At 55.0% G+C, this 20,760-nt stretch overlaps 2 protein-coding genes across 2 annotated transcripts; one reads left to right on the top strand and one right to left on the bottom strand.

Annotated features, from left to right (window-relative positions):
- Positions 1-665: 665 nt before the first annotated feature.
- RPL10A (ribosomal protein L10a) lies at positions 666-3,205 on the top strand. Its single transcript, XM_070456552.1, has 6 exons — positions 666-685; positions 1,040-1,114; positions 1,201-1,281; positions 1,651-1,799; positions 2,481-2,653; positions 3,006-3,205. Exons 1-6 carry the CDS (start codon positions 681-683, stop codon positions 3,174-3,176), a joined length of 654 nt encoding a protein of 217 aa, XP_070312653.1. The 5' UTR covers positions 666-680; the 3' UTR covers positions 3,177-3,205.
- A 3,916-nt stretch (positions 3,206-7,121) lies between these two features.
- TEAD3 (TEA domain transcription factor 3) lies at positions 7,122-20,354 on the bottom strand. The gene is made up of 12 exons (XM_020886817.2): positions 20,271-20,354; positions 18,331-18,395; positions 13,539-13,601; positions 12,470-12,481; positions 11,775-11,912; positions 11,618-11,667; positions 10,968-11,029; positions 9,682-9,815; positions 9,344-9,517; positions 9,011-9,151; positions 8,750-8,902; positions 7,122-8,540 (listed from the first exon to the last, which is right to left on the bottom strand). The coding sequence occupies exons 1-12, from the start codon at positions 20,275-20,277 to the stop codon at positions 8,427-8,429; spliced, it is 1,113 nt and encodes a 370-aa protein (XP_020742476.2). The 5' UTR covers positions 20,278-20,354; the 3' UTR covers positions 7,122-8,426.
- Between the last annotated feature and the right edge of the window lie 406 nt (positions 20,355-20,760).

Genomic DNA, 20,760 nt, shown 5'->3' with positions numbered 1-20,760 from the left:
ATGATGGCCTTTGGGGAGGGATCTGACAGGGCTCCTGGGGTTACGATGAGCAGAGAAGACGAGGCCTGCTGGACAGAAGAGGCAGGAAGAGTGTGCAGTACTGTGGGTGTGTCTGTCCTGCATAGCTATATTCCCAACAGCACTTAGCGAGGCGCCTTGCTCACAGTAAACAACCTACAGATGTTCCTGAATCAACTGTCAGGTGTTAAGTTCATCACAAAACTTCCTTGAGACCTCCCCGCTGCAGGCTCTGAGCGGCCAAGAACGAAACTTTTAGTAAAGCCTGCTTTGGAGACGTGAAACAAGTTCGCAAGGCAGCAGGAAGTGCGCACAGGAGGTCTGAGTGACAAAAATGGTGGGGTCTGTCTGCATCCTCTCAGAGGCTGTCACGGGTGCGATGCCCAGTAGTGTTACTACTGCGGTTCTATCCCTGGCCGTAGCCCCTTCCCTAAGGGCATGACAGCGGCTCGGGTCTTGCCAAGCGGGTCTAGCGGTGCAAGGCGCGGCTGCGGCGCCCCTCAGCGGCCGCAGATGGCAGCGCTCCAGGTGATTGAGCCACTAGACTGCACTCAGGAGAAAAGCCGCGGGAACAAGGCATCTCTCGCGAGAACAAGGGTCCTATTTGGGCGCATGCGCGAGCGGCGTTTCTCTCTTTTCCGGTTATCGCGGTGTAGGGAATCATGAGGTTGGTGTCGCTTAGTCGTCCTATCCACGTTCATCCGCGCCTCTGAGCGCCCCCGTGGGGAGGGAGACATTGCGGGCAGCCCCGGGGGTTCTTGCCCCTGCTTCGCTGAGGTGCATTTCTTGTCAGGCTTCGGCCTGCGGGCCTGACGTTCTAGTTGACGCGCCGAGGCCGGTCTCCTGTAGGGTCCCTCTTCCCCGGGGTTGGTCCTTGGGCCCGAGTCGCCCCACTTGGGGTGTCCAGAAACCCCCGGGGAGTAATCAATAGGCCCTCTCGCGCCGGAGGCTTCTGACACCGCGCCCGAGGTTGGTGCCCGGTTTCCGGGCTTTGACCGCCCGTCTTGCTTGTCTCTTGCAGCAGCAAAGTCTCCCGCGACACCCTCTACGAGGCGGTGCGGGAAGTCCTGCACGGGAACCAGCGCAAGCGCAGGAAGTAAGTACTTACTTACAAAGCGGGGAGAGCCGCTTTGGGGAAAGCCGCTGGAGGCTTGTTAAAACTTTGTTAACTTTCTCTTTAAGGTTTTTGGAGACTGTGGAGCTTCAGATCAGCCTGAAGAACTATGACCCTCAGAAGGACAAACGCTTCTCGGGCACCGTCAGGTTGGCACCGTTCCGATCCCACCCAGCCCTCAGTGCCCCCGTGCGGCCCCGTCTCCTCCCTTGCGGCTCCGGTGGAGCTTGAGGCGGCCGGGCACGTGCGGCACTGAAGTGCCCGGGTAGTTCAGACCCCCTGCTCCGGGCAGGCGTGGCTGGACGGACCCCCACCCTGGGTCTTAAAAGATGAGGGGAGGCGTGGGGAGGCTTTGGCCAAGCCCGCCGGCTAGTTTGAGAAGCCAGACTAGCTGTTGGTGAATGTGGACGGCTCTGGGTAAGGCTCGGTGCTCAGCGGCCCCAGACCCCTTCACCTTCAGCCTCGGGAGCCTAGGGCTGGACGTGACCTATCCTGTCCCCCCCGCCCCCAAAATGCAGGCTTAAGTCCACTCCCCGCCCCAAGTTCTCCGTGTGTGTCTTGGGGGACCAGCAGCATTGTGATGAGGCCAAGGCTGTGGATATCCCCCACATGGACATTGAGGCGCTGAAGAAACTCAACAAGAATAAGAAACTGGTCAAGAAGCTGGGTGAGTGTGCCTGATGTGGTTTTATAGGTGGGGTAGATTGGGGGCAGATCTCTTGGGAGTGGTAGAATATAGGGGTATTTCTGCTATTTGGATTCTAAAGTGATGAAGGGGTACAGTCACGACCAAGCATCTGTTGTGCTTGGCCAACTGGAAATTGGAACTTAGCCATGTGAAAATTCTTTCTTTGCTTTGAGGGTTATCATTAAGGGAAGAAGGCCAGGTAGTGGTTCTTTTCTAAACAGGTGAGCTCTGTCAAATTGACAGGTCAGGTGCTAGTGGCTTCTGGGTTGGAATTTCTATGTAGAGCTCCTATTGTTTCATTTTGATCTTTATTCTGTATGATTCGAGTGTTCTACAGGTCAACAGGTTCTTCAGTTGGGTGACTAGGAAGTAGGAAGGTGGGATTTGAAGCCAGGCAGTCTTAATTACAGTGAGCCTTTTTCATTGCAACATGGATTGTGAGTCAGTGTGGACTTATGCCACCAGGTTTCATGTGGTTGTTTGACCAGTAAAAGTCCAGAAGATGAAACTCATACTGGCCCGAGGAGAGGATGAAAAAGACTTGGTAGCTGTGGAAAGGGTAGAGTGCTGATTAGAGGCCACTTCTGTGGTTGGGTCACAGAGCTCTGTTTTAGAGTTGTATTGAGGGGCCAGGTCCTAATGGCTTTTTCTCTCTACCAGCCAAGAAATATGATGCCTTTTTGGCTTCAGAGTCTCTGATCAAGCAGATCCCCCGAATCCTGGGCCCAGGCCTGAACAAGGCTGGCAAGTTCCCTTCTTTGCTGACCCACAATGAGAACATGGTGGCCAAAGTTGATGAAGTGAAGTCCACGATCAAGTTCCAGATGAAGAAGGTGAGGTGGTCTGGCTGGTTGCATAGATTAAACAGTGGTGACGGTGGCAGGGCCTTGCAGCTTTCCCACATTGTCTGAGTGGAAGCCCTGGTGTGCATTTCTGTGTATTTTTGGGACTTGTGACAGTCACTTTACAGGATTGAAGGTTTTTTTTTTTTTTTTAAATTAGTTGGAGGCTAATTACTTTACAAGGATTGAAGGTTTTTAAATAGCTCTGGTCGTCTTGGTCTGAGGGCAAAGCACTGCTTATTAGGGCACTGGAAGGTGGAGGAATGGACCCATAATGAGCCCACTCTCCACAGTTGGTTTCTTTGAATCGGGCCACCAACCTGATTTGACCTTCTCCCCACAGGTGCTGTGTCTGGCAGTGGCTGTTGGCCACGTGAAGATGACAGATGATGAGCTTGTGTACAACATCCACTTAGCTGTCAACTTCCTGGTGTCATTGCTCAAGAAAAATTGGCAGAACGTCAGGGCCTTGTACATTAAGAGCACCATGGGCAAGCCCCAGCGTCTCTACTAAGGCACAGCTTAATAAACCATACTAAACCATCAGCAGTGTCTTCTGTGGCTTTGGGAAGGGAGGGAGGTGCAGTGCCTGCACTGATGAGCCAGTGATGGGTAGTCATTTACTACAAACAAGGCAAGGCCTTTCTGCCCTCAAAATCATGGAGTAATGCTGAAACTTCTTAAGATAACCTTTATCTACTTGTGTACAAGGTGTTAAGTGGCTAAGTCGTGTCCAAACCCTTTGAGACCCCATGGACTGCAGCATTCTAGGCTTCCCTGTCCTTCATCTCCTGGAGCTTGCTCAACCTAATGGCCGTTGAGTTGGTGATGCCATCCAACCATCTCTTCCTCTCACCCACTTTTGCCCTGCATCAGGGTATTAACCAAAGGGATTTGTCATTTTAGCTTACAGGTTGTAACCATTACATCTAATTGATGGGCATTTAATTTCGGTTCTCAATGTGGTAGTCCTGACTTGCTCTTCTGGCAATATAGTTAGTGATAAAATACCTAGGCCTGTTGAACAGTGTTCCCAGTAGGTAAGGAGTGGGGAAAGCTGGCTGAGACTGACAATTCAGTTTTACTGAAAGGAGAAAGTTTTATTCCTGGTGTGGGGTTGGCCAAAAAGTTCACTCTGGGTTTTGTAAGCTGGCACAGAAAGAGACTTCCCTATAACTCGGTAAAGAATCTGCCTGCAATGCCTGGGTCAGGAACATCTTGACAAGGAAATGGCAACATTGTCTGAAAAATTCCATGGACAGAAGAGCCTGGCAGGCTACAGTTCTGAAGTTGTGTGGTTTTTGTTATCCAAAGAAGGCAACTCGGAAAATTTATGATTTGGTAACTAAAGGAATATAGTATGAAAAATAGTTCACAAGTGATTACATTTTATATCCTGTCTCTTACAAAGCTGAGTACGGCAAAAGGTATGAGAGTGATTAGGTGAAGGCCAGCAAGCCTCCCGTGATTGCTCAGGTGGGCCCCAAGTGCACCTTTGGCGGCCAATTCTGAGAGAATGATCACAGCCTGTGAGATAAGAGCAAATCACTTCTAGGAGACCGGCTGTGCCAGCAGCTGTGCTGTCTTGAGCAGCATCACAGCAGAGCAAGGGTTTCCCAGAAGAGGTTCCCATGACCAGCTGCATATAGTTTGTCGGGTGCAAGACCCGCCACCAGACTGGGCTGAGGCCCCCACTGCCCACGTGAATCCCAGCTCTACCACTCAGAAATGATGGGTATCTACTGAGCCAGCCTCTTCTAGAAAGCTCATCTGAATGTGGAACTGACGAAGGTACCTACTAAAAGCATGATGTGCTTTGCACAGTGCCAGGCACTTGGTACTCAATCAGCGGTTATAAAATGGTAATTAGGCATAGCTACCTACATGTGTGTTCTAGACCGGGCACATAAATACCTGCTTGTCTGGCTTAGTTGGCTGTAGGATAGATGGAATGGAGGTCATCCTGAGGACAGCTGTCTCATCAATGGTGATGCGTGGGGAGAACAAGGTGCCTTCAGGATCAGTCTCACCCTCGAGCTCCTCCCCCCCCCAACCACTCTCTCGCTGTGCCGCGTGTGGGATCTTAGTTCCCCAACCAGGGATCTAACCCACGCCCTCTGTGGTAGAAGCGCCAAGTCTTAATAAAAATAGTTTCGGAAATTCTATGGGTATGTTTTGGAAATTCTTGGGAACTTGAGTCTTAACTGGATTACTGATTTGCATCACCTGGATTTAAAAATTAAACCCACTCCCCAATTTATAAAATCTATTAGGCTTTATGTATTGGTGCAGGAGTCCTTGAAAACTATTAAACTACCGTGACTCCCTGCCTTCTGTTGGCCTGCTCAGAAGCTGTTTAGAGCCACGGTGCCTGCCCTCCAGAGGCCCGTAGCACCACACGAGAGAACAAAGAGTGGGAGACAGGACGGGAAAGCAGACTGATTTGATTATAAATGACAGTTGAGCTATCTTAGCCAAGCCCCAGCCTCTAGGATGACTCCAGACTAAAGCCTAGTGTGCACCTGAGTTAAAAATCTGGGGGGCCCCAGTACTCCAGCATTTGTTTAGTCACTAAGTCATGTCCGACTCTTGTGACGCCATGGACTGTAGCCCTCCAGGCTCCTCTGTCCATGGGATTCTCCAGGCAAGAACACTGGAATGGGTTGCCGCTTCCTTCTCCAGGGGATCTTCCCGAACCAGAGACTGAAGCCGCGTCTCTTGCATTGGCAGGTGGATTCTTGACCACTGAGCCACCCGAGAAGCCAGCCTTGGTACTAGAGGGAAATAAAGAGCCCCCAGGAAACCTCATGGCAGCGCTCAGGCTTTGTGGACCTGGCAAAATGATGGCCCACCTCCATCTTCCCTAAGGACATGGAAACAGGAACAGAGGGGCAGGAGAACTGCTGGCCTCTTTGGTTCCTTGCTTTCTTGGCCTTTCCTTACAGCTTCCCACAGAACCCCGGGCAGGGAGAGCTACTTCCAGGAGAGCGCTACGTTTTGGGTTCATAAACCCCACTTTCTTACTGAGTTCCTTCACTATTTTGAGGCCTCAGAACTATGTAATTGTCACCCACTCCAAATCTGTTGCATTTGTATGTGGGGGTGAGGGTGGCAAGTGAGGAGGGCAGCTGAATTTCACTTGAGCTTTCCTGAGACCTACATTATTCTATTAGAAATTACCTGGAGGCTGTTTATTCCAGGAGCGTGAAGGCAATAACCCACGTGAAGATAATTCAAGCACCCAACAAATATATTCACCTATTAGTAGAGATGGGATTTTGTATCCAGCCCTAGGCCTAGCAGAAGACGGGTTTCTCATAAACCAATTTCTGTCTGCAGGACACCCTCCCCATCTTGCAAGCAACAGTCTCAGGTCCCACCAATGCAGTGGACCAAGACAACAGGCCATTTGATTATTTAATAGTATACTAGGGGGCTAGGCTCGAAGTCAGAAGACCAGGTTCAAATCCTGGTGTTGCCACTGACAACTGAGTGAGAACATTTAACTTCTTCTGTTTCCCCATCTGCAAAATTGGAAGTTGGGCCAGAATGATATAGAAACTAGATTTCAGGGTAGGGTTGCCAGATTTAGCAAATGAAAATGCAGGATGCAAAGTTAAATTTGAAGCTTTTTTTTGGCCACACCATGCGGCACGAGGAATCTTACTTTCCTGACCAGGGATTGAACCCCTGCCCCCTGCACTGGGAACATGGGACCTCAACAGAAGTCCCTAAATTTGAATTTCTGGTAAACAGCTGTCCATGAATTCACCATCTCCCCACCCCATCTCCCCCAACTCTGAGGTCCCAGCTGTGTCAGCACCAGAGAGCTCAAAGGGGAGAGGTTTTCCAGGCACAGAGGCAGGCTGGAATCCGGCTGCCCCCAGCGAGCAGCCACCGGCTTGGGGGGCACTCACTTTCCTGAGGTTCCTTCCTCAGAGTGGAGTGTGGATGGGATGGAAAACCCGCAGTAGCCCCTATGGACTGTGGGGATTTAACAGGGGCCCCATCTCAGTATTGAAGGCACCCGGGGCAAGTCACCGCATTTAAAGAGACAGTGCAACACAGCGCTCGGGCCAGCGCTGGTCACACTTCCATGCTCAACTCATGGGGGGTGTGGGAGAAAGGCTGGAATCGGTAAAGCTTTCACAAGACCCTTGAATCGTATCTATTCTTTTAAAGATACTTTTTCTTTTTTTTATCTTTTGGCCACACCCCATGGCATGTGGGATCTAGCTCCCAGACCAGGGATTGAACTCACCCTCTGTATTGGCAGTGCAGAGTCTCAACTACTGGACCACCTAGGAAGTCCCAGTACATATCTATTTTAAGCGTGGGTAGAATTGGGGCCCCCCACTCAGAGGAGACAGGGCGGGCAGGGGTGACACTAGGACCTGCCCCAGGAGGAGTGCCCACCCGAAGCAGAGAGGCCTGGCGCACAAGCGACCGGTCACACAGCTAGCCCACAAACAAATAACTTTAATTTTTTTTTTTTTTTAAGCAGGAGCCGGGCCTTCAGGCCTTCTGCCCCAGCCTTGTGCCACATGTATGATATAACCCATCACAGCTGGATTTTAAAAAATACACAAAAAATATATAATATACATTATAAAACCTAGGTTGGGTTTGGAGGTGGCCTGAGCAATATGCAAACTGTGAGGACCTTCAGGAAGCTCAGGGGCGGCGGAAGGAAGGGGCACAGTACTTCATATGAAACTCATAAATACCCACGGGCGGCGGCTGGAGGCGGAGGGGCCTGGGTGACGGGGAGGGATAACCAACAGTCCCAAGTCTGGGTGCGGGGAGCCACCGCTCCAGGCCAGAGACCGAGGTGGGGAAAACAGAAGAGAACGGCGTCCCCCAAGGGTTCACCACCAGATGCAAGTCTTAGGCAAGAGAAACTGTCAAACCTTTCTGCTGCCCGCTGTCCCTGGGCCACGGGTATTCCCCGGGAGCTGGGACTCCATCCTCGGACCTGACCCTTCAGCCTGTTTTGGAGCCAGGGCCTGCCCCTGGGAGCCTACAGGGAGGCTTCTCAGGGGGTCCTGGGACCGGGCCAGGCCGGGCAGCTTGGACCTGACCAGGAAGCCCCCGGGGCCTGGATCTGCAGGCTGGTAGGGCCCTGGGGTCTGTCTGGACACCCACCCAGCCACCCTGGCCCTTCAGCTCAGACTCCCTCTGGCCCCTGTGGCCAGCCCCCACCCCAAGGAGGTAGTGTAAACCTGGGCTTTAGGGACAGGCTGCCCCGGGGGAGGACTCCCAACTTGCCCACCTCTCCCCCGGGTCCCTTGACGGAGACACTGAGACCCACTCTCACCCTTCAGGGTCTGAGGATGGCATGAGGGGGCCTGCCCCAGGCCTGGCACACCGCAGGCACACAGAAAGAGTAGGCCCTCTCTCTTCCCAACACGACCCCTGTCCGGGGCCTCTGCAATCCAGCTCCTCGCCCACCACAGTCCCCTGAAAGGTCAGCAGCCACGCACCCCTGAGCTGGAAGGCGTCCTCCCAGTCTTTCGAGGCTGGGCAGAGCTGGTGATGGTGGTCGATGTCCGGCTGGGCTGCCCCGGCACTAAGCCCCGCCTCTCTCCTCCTTCAATGAAAGCGCAGAACAGTGGCAGGGAGTGGACGTGCAGGGGTGGGTGGGGAGGCCTCCAGGTCCTCCATCCTGGATCCCTGGGGCCAGGGGGACCAGGCAGGCGTGTGGGAAAGATACTCGTCCTGGATCCTGGCGGCGGTGGTGGTGGTGGTGGGGGCCGAGGGCACCCTAGTCTTTGACGAGTTTGTAGACGTGGTGCTGGGCTCCGTGCTCGCTGGTGGAGACTTCAAAGACGAAAGCAATGACGAGCAGGGTCTCCTGGGAGTCCCGGCTGGTGACCACCTGGGGGCCGGGTAGGAAGAGATAGGAAGTCAGGCGGCCCAGGGCTAGGGTGCGGGGCGGAGGGGTGGGGGGGTGTCCTCCTTTCTGGGGCTCAGTCTCCTCCTTTGAGGAATGGGCTTGGCTACCCCCGCTTTGAGGCCCCTGTGCCCGGGGGCCCCTGACCCACCCTCATGCCCCCTGTGCCCAGGTGCCCCCCGCCGCCTCCACACCTGCAGGACGGTGAAGTTCTCCAGGACGCTGTTCATCATGTATTTCTCTGGCAGGTGCTTGAGCTTGTGGATAAAGTTGATCATGTACTCGCACATGGGCGAGCGGTGGATGCGGTATACAAAGCGCCCGTTCTCCAGCCTGGCATACTCGGTCTGCGGGAGCCGGAGGGGATGGGCAGGGGGCAGGCGTCACTTGGCCTGCCCACTCCCAGCAGCCCACCCCCACCCCAGCCACGTCCCTCGCTGTGGCCCCCCACTCACCTCCACCTTCTCCACTACCTGCTTGCCAAAGGAGCACACCTTGGTGGAGACGCTGATGGTCATGCTATCGGCCGAGCTGTACTGGGAGCTGACCCCATAGAAGGCGCCTGGGCCCTCCTGGATGGTGCTGTTGAGGTCGGCCTGGAGGAGAGGGCAGGGCGGCATGAGGTGCTGCCCGAGGACAAGGGAGGCATCCCGCCCAGGGGCCCATCGCCTGCACGGTACCCACAGGCCCAGGCAGAGAGGGCAGGGGCAGGGGTCGGGAGGGCGGGCCCAGGGGGCACTCTGCACCTGGTGGGGGCCGTCGGGAACAGAGGGGCGAGGGCAGCTCACCCAGAACTTGACGAGGAAGAAGGCGTTGGGGGGCCCCTTCTCATAGAGCTCCTTCAGGCCACCCTTCTTCTCGGGGAACTTGTCGTATATCTGACGCACATCTACTGCCTCCAGGGGCGGGTCTGAGAAGGCGGGGTTCGTCTGGCCGATGTGCACAAACAGGTGTTTGCTGTACTGTGGGGAGGGCGCAGTACAGGGTCAGGAGAGCACACGCGCGTGCAAGCCCCAGGGCAGTGGGGGGGTGACAGAGACAGACCCCACCCCCCACGGTGTCCCAGCCCCATGACCCTGAGCGGTGGCCCCGGACCACACAGACCCTGCCCCCAACCCCACGGTACCGTGTCAGGATCTCGCTGCACCTCCATGAAGGCGGAGTATTCGAGGAGCCGCAGCCGGGAGGAGGCGATGGTGCGGTCCTGCCACACGGGCACAGAGGCAGCAGCGGAGGGGAGCGGGGCCAGGGGCTCGTAACCTGGGAGGACGAGATGGACCCTGGTCTGCACGGGGTGCTGTGCGGCTATAATAGAGCTGCCCCCACCTGCACAGGGCCTGTGTGCCAGTTGGAAGACGGCCCTGCTTTTGGATGGGAACACAGGATGGATTCTGACTCCTTTGCCAGGTGTCCTTGTGCAGTGCGGAACCTGCACCCCCGTGTGCTGTGGCCTCAGTAATGTACACCAGCGGGTTTTTCCTTGTGTCACTGTTAATGTGTGTCCAAACAGAAAATACAAGGCAAGTGAAAAGGCAGACTTAGAAAATGAACTTATGGTTGCCCAGGGGAAGGGATAATTAGGGATGGATATGTACACACTGCTATATTTAAAATGGATAAACAACAAGGACCTATTGTATAGCACAGGGAACTCTGCTCAATGTTACGTGTCAAACTGGATTGTTGGGGGGTGGTTGCGGGGAGGATGGATGCATGTGTGTGTGTGGCTGAGTCCCTTGCTGTTCACGTAAAACTATCACAACATTAATTCGCTGTGAGTGTTAGTTGCTCAGCTGTGTCTGACTCTTTGTGACCCCATGGACTATAGCCTGCTAGGCTCCTCTGTCCATGGAATTCTCCAGGCAATACTTCTGGGGTGGGTAGCCATTCTACTCCAATACAAAATAAAAATTCAAAAATAAAAAAAGACAAGTGAAAATGGAAAAATAAAAACTATCCAGAATCCCAATACCTAAAAGGAGTAAAACTCCATGAAGATTTTGGTGTATTTTCCTAGAAAGAATTATATATATACACACACATATCAATTTAACACTTTTGGTGGTGTGTACTTGTAACAGAGCTCTGGAAGCAACACTGTAAACGGTAAGGGGCTTACTCCTGGCCTGTTCCAATCCCCTACAGATGCTTCCCACCCCTCCCTCCCATTATGAATACATGCACAAGTGCATGCATGCGCGCGCGCGCGCGCGCACACACACACACACACACACACAGTCAGGCCCGGGCCTGTTCCAATCCCCTACAGATGCTACCCACCCTTCCCTCCCAGGATGCAAACACGCGCACGCGCACGCACACACACACAGTCAGGCCCAGGCTCTCCTGAGCAGACGTGCAGGTGCTGAAGGAGGGATGAGTGGTGGTGGCTGCCTCATGCAGGGAACTTACTGCTGAGCGTCGGCGGCAGGGGCGGCTGGACAGGGTAGGTTGGCTGTGCAAAGGGCTTGATGCTGCAGACAGGAGCACAGGCTAGTTAGAGGGTTGCCCCCTTCCCCACCTTCCGCCTGGCCCAGTCACGTGAGTCTCCTCTGGGACCCCTGTAAGGAGGAACCTGGCCTTCCTGTGCACTTCTCCAAAATGCATGCCAACCAGCTAACTCCCAAGTGTTTTGTTTTCTTCATGTGTTAACTTTTATGAAGTCTGAATGCATCTCACAACTGATGTGCACATTTAATGTAGCATTTCAAACCCCACCCTGCAGACCTGCTCATTAAACCGAGGGCGTGTCTTAGGAAGAAATTCATCCTGGAGTTGAAGGAGCTGAAAGTACTTGGCTACCCGACTTGTTGACTGAAAGACTGACTCAGAGATTAACTGAGTGAAAAATAATTGTAAGATGGATGACAAGTGGTTGATGAATGAACAAACACATGAATGAACAGACAGAAGCATTAGCTCTCTGAACTGGTGCTCTCCAACCCTCTATTTTTAAATTAAGATTTTGCTCAGCTGTTGCTGGAACCCAGATGGGAAGCAAAGTCCAGCACGGCTCACAGGGGAAGGAAGAGGGTGGGGGAAGGACATGTCCTGATACTCACTCCTGAGAGGGTCCAGGCTGCTGTCCCAGGAGAGGGGGGCTGCTCCAAAACTGCAGAGATGGGACAAAGGCCAGGGTCCCTCAGTATCCAGGACCCCCACCTCACCCACCCTAAAGGCACTCCCTCACCCCAGTCCCACCTCCCAGGACCACCGTACCCGTGAGGAAGTAGAGAAGACGGCCTGGGGCAGAGGGGAGGGTGGGCTGAACTTGTTCTGTAGGACGCTGGCAGAGACGATCTGGGCGGAGGACATGGACGCCATGCTCTGGAGGGCTTTGTCCTTGGAGACCTGGTCCTGGGGAGGAGAGGAGCCCTGTGAGGCCTAGGCCAGGCCAGAGACAGGATGGATCCCTGCCTCAGGGGCCCCCTCCCAGGCCCCATCTCCTAAGTGTACATCATCCCTCTGATTACAATCCATAGGAAGAGATACTTTTATTTTATTCCATAACCCAGTATACATGAAAAATATTTCCCTTCATTTTGCCTATTTTGTGTGTCACATACTCTCATAGTTTCGATTTCATCAGCGGTTCTCAAAGTCTGGTCCGCGGACCAACAAGCACCAGCATCACCTGGAAGCTTATTAGAAATCAAATTCTCAGGCCCCACTTCAGACCTAATAAATCTGAAACTCTGAGGGTGAGGCCGAGAAATCTGGCTCCCTAAGACTTCCAGGTGATTCTGATACAAGCTAAAGTTTGAGAACCACTATCATCCATTAAAAAAAAAAAAAATGCTGTTTGCACAGTCTATTACACTGATTTCGCAATCCATGATCTGAAAATTCTGCACTAGGTGCTTTCCCATCCACTGCCCTTCCCCCACCCCCAGGGCAGGGGCAGTTCTACTTACCAGGTTCATGGCCTGTGGAAGAGAAGGAGGATGGATTAGACGAGACACAGAGGAGCCCAGATTGAGGTGGGGGATCATCTCACCGCCCACCTGGCTCTCAGGGTCCTGAGGGGCCCAGGGAAGCTCAGAGGCAGTTGTGGACCTTCCCCCGGCCCCCCGCCACCCAGAGCGAGTCCATGTCAGCTGAGGGTGCCCTTCAAAGGGCAGGATGAGGGTGGAGGGGCTAGAGATCTAGTTAGGGGACCAAGCTGGGGCCCTCTGGGTCTGTCCACACCCACTGGGGCCGTGCTACAGGCAGAGGAGCGGGGGCAGGAGGCCTGGTCTGCTGGGCAGCCATGGGCAGAGAAGAGGTGCAGCCTACCCCAGGCTGGGGCCTCAAGCCCAGGCTCTGAGATCCTCGGCCGCAGGGCTGCCAGGATCGAGTGTCCAAGACAAGGAACGGCCATGCTTGCCAGTCCCCCTCCACCCCACCTGTGTCTCCTTCCTGCCCACCCGAAGTCCCCATGCAATTAGCAAGCAGCAATTAGGAGGAAGGAGGAAAGGAAAATGGAGAAGAGAGGTGAGCCTCCGTGGCCCCCAGCTGGTCTTCCTCTCCCTCGCTGTGGGGCGGGCTGTCCTCCTGGGCTCCTCCCTGTCTCCAGGGACCGTGGCCCTGTGCAGCATGAGGCGGCCACTGGGCTTCTTCTGCTTCTCGTATTTCTGAGACCCCCCGTGCTGCCCACCTATAGCTCCACAACCCATTCCCTGTCCCGGGCTGGGGTCAGAGAGCAGCACCAGGCCCGGGCAAGGCCAGGCCAAGTGGCAGGGGACCCCCTACCTTCAGCTTGGACTGAATCTCCCGAGACTTCCGCCTGGCTAGAACCTGCAAGTGGCTAGAGACCTGCAGAGAGAGAAAGGAAGGAGAAAAAGAGCAGAAAGAACAGGAGAGGCGAGAACAGAGCTTCAGCCAGAAGAGAGCCACAGTGGGGCCGGAAAGCCAGCCAGGGCAGAGGCCTGAGCCGTGCAGACAGTGGTGGAGGCGCCGTGAGTGAGGAGGGGGCTGGAGGCCCCGGTCAGGCGCCTGACATACCTTGATGCCAACCTGGTACTCCCGCACCTTCTTCCGAGCTAGAACCTGTATGTGGCTGGACACCTAGGGGCCGCCCCGTGCCCGGCCAGAGAGGAAAACACAGACAGTGAGGAGGCATAGCTGGGGTGGCCACGGGCAAAGAGCATCCCAGCCCTTATTCCTGGGACCAACTGTAAGTGGGGGGGAACTGTTGGGCCCCTGTGGGCAGACACCCCTTTGCACTGCCAATTCCGCTCTCTTTTGGCCTGTCTTGATCGAGCCTACTGTGGCTTCCAGGACTACCATGTACAGTTGTACAAGTTGTTCAATGTGTAAGAGCACCTGACCAGTGAGGGCTAAAAACTAGCCCAAGTTCTGCTGGCCAAGCCATGTGCCCGACGCGGGGCTGCATCTAAAGTAAAAGAAGAGAGACCCCTGGAATCCAAGATGGCATCAGTCACACCACTGACTGGAGAAGCTCCTGGATATCAAAACAGAGGAGCTGCTAAGCTGGATACTGACGCAGGATTTCGCCCCTAAAGGCACTGCTGGAGCACTTCAAGAGTATGACAACAAGTATGTCAGTGTGAAGAAACGAAGCTTCGCCGGACTTTCCACGGTGCTGGCAGCTTACAAGCTTTTCAACTACTGCCATTCTTACAAGGAGTTCAAACACAAGCGGCCACGCAAGTACCACTGAAGAGGGCCCGACGTGAAGGGACACTGCATTCCTGACCATGACCTTTGCCTGGCAGCCCTGAATCCCTTCATATCCTAATGGAGAATTAACACCCATTAAAAGATGACTGGTTAAAAAAAAACAGAGGAACAGCATCTTGTATTCTTCCAGGAACGGGTGACTTTTTCCACACTGGACCCCTTTTTTTTCCAGTTGGCATCTCAGAGGCTAGCCATGGCCATAATGCCCCTGCTGGCCACCAGATTACACGCCAAGGCGAAATCCCTTAGAGAAGGTCTTCCCTGAACCTCTGCCTAAGTCCTCCCAAGAAGACCCCAGCTTGCTGGCCTATGGAACCAGGCCTGGTCTCGCTCCTGCTTTGTTCATGTAGCTTCTTCCCCAGCACGTCTTTCTTCCCCTCGGACCAACACATGGCAGTGTGGACCCTCTCTGTGTACACAGTATATCCTCTTAACTGCATTTCTTCTCCAGCTCCTCCTTCCTGAAGCCTCCCTCAACTGGCAAAACTGAGCTAGCCACAGTCTGGATGTGTGCGGCGTGTGCTTGCACAACAACCCCTTGACATTGTCAAGGATCTGACCCTGAGCCTCAGAGAACTAAACATCTCCGTTTTCTTCCCCCATGAAAACAAGCGGGGAAGAAGTTGAGGATCTTCTAAGCTGCTTCACTTTCAGTACCAGCAATTGCAGTTGGCTTGCCTTGCAAATTGTTTTTATCAACACAAAGAAACAGTTTTTCTTTTTAATCATGGACTAAAAATTACTATGTAAGGGCTGCTGGACCGCCCCCTGCTATCTGGTGAGGACCCAAATACACTAGTGCATCTCATCTCACCGCACCCACGATTCAGACCTGCATCCAGCAAGATTCTTGATCATGTCACATCATGAAATAACCAGCATTTACCAAGCATAGCTAGTATTCTTTGTTTGTTTCTAAATGTATTATTTATTTATTTGGCCGCACTGGGTCTTATTTGCAACACGCAGGATCCTTAGTTGTGGCATGTGGGATCTAGTTCCCTGACCAGGGATTGAACCCAGATCCCCTGCACTGAGAGCTCGAAGTCTTAGCCACTGGATTACGAGGGAAGTCCCGCAGTGACTATTGTTCCCGGCACTTTACATGTACCAACTCATCTGAGCTTTACAGCAATGCTAACAGGTTGGCACTAATATCATTCCCAATTTAATATGATTGGGATGATGAAACCAAAGCACAGAGAAGTTAAGCAACTCATCCAAGGTCACACAGCTGGACCCATGTGGCCTGACACCGGAGCCCACTTGGCCACCGCCAACAGGCCCTTAGCCCAGAGGACTTATCTCCAGATGGCCAACTCTGGGACAGCTGAAAGTCACATGGGACTTAATCCTAATGTAATATTTAGCTGTGCTTTCAATATGGACGCACTGTTGTCGGTTAGTCACTAAGTCGTGTCTGACATTTTGTGACCCCAGCACTGTGGCCTGCCAGGCTCCTCTGTCCATGGGGTTTCCCAGGCAAGAATACTGAAGTGGGTTGCCACTTCCTTCTCTAGGGGATCTTCCTGACCTAGGGATCAAACCCACATCTCTTACTTGGCAGACAGATTCTTTACCACTGAGCCACTTGGGAAGCCCATGGAGGCATTGCATTTGGTATTAATTGCTGTGGTGGTGGTGGTTTAGTTGTTAAGTCGTGTCCGACTCTTGTGACCCCATGGACTGTAGCCTGTCAGGCCCCTCTGTCCAGGGGATTCTCCAGGCAAGAATATTGGAGTGAGTTGCCCTTCCCTCCTCCAGAGGATCTTCCTGACCCAGGAGTTGAACCCAGGTCTCCAGCATTGCAGTCAGATGATTTACCAACTGAGCTATGAGGGAAGCCCATTAATTGCTGTCAAGTAGCTATAAAAAATAAATATTAAAAACTGCATTTTTTTCAACCAAAAATAAAATGAATACCACCAAAAAACCTTGCATTGCTCTTTGTGACACATAAAGACACACCTTGTTCTCACAACCACAGGTGGGGTCCCTCTTTAAGGAGATATCAGACATCAGAGTTCTAATAATAAAGTTAGAGGAGTGTCACCCTTGCAAAATGACAAAAGCCAGAGGTTTTTAAAATCCTGAGCTTACCAACAGCTAGTATGTAAAATGTCATTGTACAGACAGCCTTCTTGGGATATCTGGCCAGGAGCAGAGCAGGTATGATGCTGGACCCAGAATTCAGAGGATCTGTTCCCTCCCTGGGTCTCACTTGAAGATCCCTGGGCCCCTTCCCAGTCTGACCAACAGGTTCCTATAAACACGTCTTCTGGGTGAAGTAGGACACGCCTCCCCAAGACAGTGCCCTCTTCCTGTGCCTGGGATGGCGGTTTGTAATGACTATAATAATAATAGCAATAGGAGTGGCAAATTCTTACACAAATACACTGTTTTACATTTCAGCTAACTGAACAGCCGCGGAACAGAGGCTGGGAGGTGAGGCATCCCCTGCCCGCAGGTAGAGGAGCAAGTATTTGAAGCCGGGGGCTGAGCAGCTAGTATTCCTCCCGTGGCCCCAGGCTTCAGGGAACTGGGCCCTGTCTGTCCGGTTCTTGGCGGGATCCCTAGGGCCGAGTGAGCACAGTAGTAGCTCAACAATTTGCTAAATGAATAAATGCTGTACGGTCTGAACTGGCCCAGGGACTTCCCCGGTGGTCCAGCGGCCGAGCTCCCAATGCAGGGGCCCGGGGTTCGAACCCTGTTCAGGAAACTAGATCCTGTGTGCCACAAGGAAGACCTGGTGCAGCCAAGTAAAATAAAATAAATAATAAACTAAAAATAACAACAACCATGTGCTGGCCCAGGGAGAGTGACTAATGAAGCCCTGAACATTGAGGGAGCAATTTCCACACTGGGTGAGTGGACCCAGAACCTTCCTTGGAGACAGTGGGGATCTCGGGGGTGGGTGGCAAGGCTCAAATCCCACCCAGACAGGGAGGTTCGGGCGGTGCTGACCTCGGGTCTCCAGGGCCCTGACTCCAGCCTGCCTCTCTTCCCCCACATGCAACGTACCCTAAGTGGCTCCCTGCAGGTTTCCTCCCCGGACTGGAAACCACCTGATCATCTCCCAGATCACCAGTTTCTTCCATGCCCACCACCGCTGCTCTCACCATGGTCGCTGCCCAGGCCACTGCTGCTGACCTAGGTCCCTGCCTCCGCCTGGCCCTCCCTACACTCTGCCTTGGGGGCTCGGGGGACAGGTCTTAACAGCTGCCACTCCCTGATCTAGTCCCTTCCAGGCCCCCAGCTGCCCCCAGGGAAACCTGGCCCTCGGGCGCCAGCCAAATCTCTCCACCCCTCCCTCCACACACCACCCCAACTGAAGGCTCTTTTCCTGTCCAGTGGATCCAACCGCCAACCTGCCAAGCGACCTTAGGAAGTTACTTAACTTTCCTGGGCCTTGGTTTCCTCACCTGTAAGATGGAGATAATTACTGTGCCTACTTCACAAGGCTGCTATGAGGACTAAATACATGAACATAAAGTCAACTCTGGAGGCGTTAACAATTATTATTTGTACAGCCAACTTCCTCAGCCTGGAAGAATCATCTTCCTTTCCTCCTGCCTGGCTAAATCTTGTTCCTTCTTAAAAAAGGCATCTTGAGCATCGTCTCCTCCAGGAAGCCTTCCCAGCCCTCCCTCCTCCCTTCCCCTGCCTGCTCAGGGTTAGACGCTTGTCCGACAGCGCACACGCCAATCTCGGCCAGGCCGCCCTCCTCTGCACTCATCTGTCCAACCATCCGTCTCCCTGACTGGTCAGTGAGCCACTCAGGGCAGGGACACACAGCTGCCACAGTTGCCCAGTGAGCTGTGGTCGCCGAACCAAAGATCTGGGGGAGGGGGGCGGTCACAAAGGACAGTGGGACTTCTTCCCTGGAGGTCCAGTGGAGGAGGAGACTCCTCGCTCCCAGTGCGGATGGCTCAGGTTCAATCCCAGGTCGGGGAACCAGGGCTGAGTAATGGGGCGAATCCGAGGAAGTGGGCAGGGCAGTGGGCTAGCTCGGCTGGGAAGGGGCCGGAGGAGGCAGGGAAGAGGGTGTCTTTGGGTGGGGGGGGGCGCGCGCACAGCGTAAATCATCTCTTACCTGTTTTCTCGTCCTAGTCTTCCCCGTCCTCAATTTAATATAGCGTGCGATCAACTCATTTCGACCTAGATTGGGATGAGAGGAAAATGGGAAGTGGGCAAAGAGGAAAACCCCCTCCCCGGCTGGAAACCACACCGCGCCCCCCTCCACTCCTCTTCTGCTCCCCCCTCTGTTTTCACCCCACACCAGCCCTCTCCCCGCCACCAAGGGGCACAAGCAGAGCAGCTGAAGAAGGGGAAGCCCCAGGGCTCCCCCACCACCTCCAGGACCTGGGGGGCTGCTCACTGGGGGAGGGGTCGCAGAGCAGGAGGTGGAACAATGTCAGGCGGCCTGCCGGGGTTTTCCCTGCGAGACGGACAGGGGCAGGTGTGGCCGAAGGGCAGCAGGACAGCTGGGCCCCCCACTCCCAGCCCCGGGCAGGGCTTCGTTGTCACCGAGGGGGTGTGTGCGTGTGTGTGTGACATCTCTTCCTGGGCACACATCCCCATGTGTCTGTAAGAATTCTGGGCCCTGGGTCAGTCCTAGTGTCCTGGCCACCAGGAGTCCCTGGACAAGTCCCTGCCCTTCTCTGGTGGAATAGGCGGGAAGGACCGGGCAGTCCCCAGCATGCCTCCTACACCGACAGCCTGGGTCAAGAGGTGTCACTGAGTGCATCGCCGTGTCCTTGAGCCTGTCAGCCCCAAGTCACTGGTTCCCAGTGTCTGTCCTGCCCTGTGAGAGTGAGCTCAGCCTGTCAGCCTTGTCTGCTCTGCACCCCAGACCCTCGGGGGACCCAGAGGTTGGCCGGTGTCTGAGGGCTTGGCCCTGTGAAGCGGGTTGTCGTGGTGCTTGGGACACATGGTGCAGTGTATGTAAGCATCCTCACGGGGCATACCCCTTACCCCCAACTCCAGGCCCCCTGCCCCCCAACTCCATAGCCTCCGCAGAAGGGCCACATTCTCCAAATTCCTCTTCCATGACAGAACCAGGCCCACTGCCCCTCCCTTCCTGCCTGCCCCTTCCACCCCACTCCCTCCGCCCTGTCTAAAAATACCCTGCGGGGCTGCCCCGGCCATCTGGGAGGTGGCGATGGGGGCAGGTGGCCCCCATCCCGGGGAAGGCACCCAGGAACACCTGCCCGCCCCTTGAGTGGGCCCGGGCTGGCACGGTGGGTGTGTGCCCATGGGAGGGGAAGGGGACCCAGGCCGCCCAGCTGTCTCCCTTCTGCGCTCGCCACGGCACTGGACACCGGGTGCAGATGGCCTGCCCCACTCCAGAGGGCTGGAGGATGCTGGCAAGGAGCCAGGAGCAGAAGGGCTGAGTTATCCCAAAAATGCGGCCCTGGGAGAGCCCTCTGAGGAAGGAACAGGGTGGGGGGGACACTCCCTTCTGGAGGCAGGAGGTGGGCCAGGTGGCAGAGGGAGGCAAGCAGGAGGCCTGGGAGGAGATGAGACCCTCTTCCCCCATGGGCCCTGTCCCAGAGCGGGCCTCTCACCACCCTGAAGTCCCCCTCCCCGACCCCTGCTCTGCGCTGGGATCCCACCCCAGGCCTCAGCCCTCGGGGGGCTCCCCGACATCCTCCTAGGAGAGGGACCCTCTCCAACGTCCTCCTAGAAGAGGGACCTGTCTTCAGGTCCAGACCAGAACACACCAAACTGACCCAGTTTCTGGGGCCCACTGAGTCACCTCGAAACCTCCAGGCCGGTAGGGGCGAGGAGAGGAGGGGCAGCCAGGGGGGGTGTCGTGTGTGGGTTGCGCTCTGGTGGAGGGGGCAAGCCTGGCCTGTTTGTGAGGAGGATCCAGACACACAGGCTTGCACGCCCAGACTCGCCCGCCCGCTGGAGGCCCCGTGGGACTTCGCCAAACCGGTCGGGTGAGGGGGCAGAGAGCAGGGGGAGGGGCGGGGAGGGCCAGGCGCCTCCCCAAGTCCAGCCCAGGGTCCCCTGCCTCCCCGCACGCACCATACATCTTGCCCTCGTCCGACAGGATGATCTTGCGGCGGCCGCAGGGGGGGTAGATGGCCAGGGCCTCCTGGAAGCTCTGCTCGATGTCCGGGCTCCACACGCCCTCCGCGTCGTTGTCCAGCCCCTTGTCCAGGCCCTCGGGCCCATCCTCCCGGGCCTCCCCGGGGCTGCTGCTGGCATTCCAGCTGTTGGACGCTATTGTGCTGGTTGCTCTGGGCTCTGGGCCTGAGCCCACTGGGCAGCCTGAGCCTGGGGGGCAGAAGCAGAGGGGTTAGGGCAGGGCCCTCCCAGACAGCAGCAATCTCCCACCCCTGGGGGCCGGTGCTCCAGGGTGGGGTGGTTTAGTCAGTGCCGGGTGACCTTGGGTGAGTGACTCCACTTCTCTGAGCCTTATTAAAAGGAAGGAAGGGTCTCCCTGAGATTGTGAAGGTTAAAATGAAATGAGATCAAAGTGCCATCCATGATGCCTGGCTCTTAACACTCAAGA

This window comes from Odocoileus virginianus, chromosome 27, assembly GCF_023699985.2.
Source record: "Odocoileus virginianus isolate 20LAN1187 ecotype Illinois chromosome 27, Ovbor_1.2, whole genome shotgun sequence".
Lineage (NCBI taxonomy): Eukaryota > Metazoa > Chordata > Mammalia > Artiodactyla > Cervidae > Odocoileus > Odocoileus virginianus.
The sequence above is the reverse complement of the archived record's forward strand: the minus strand, read 5'-3'. Positions and strand labels throughout refer to the sequence as shown.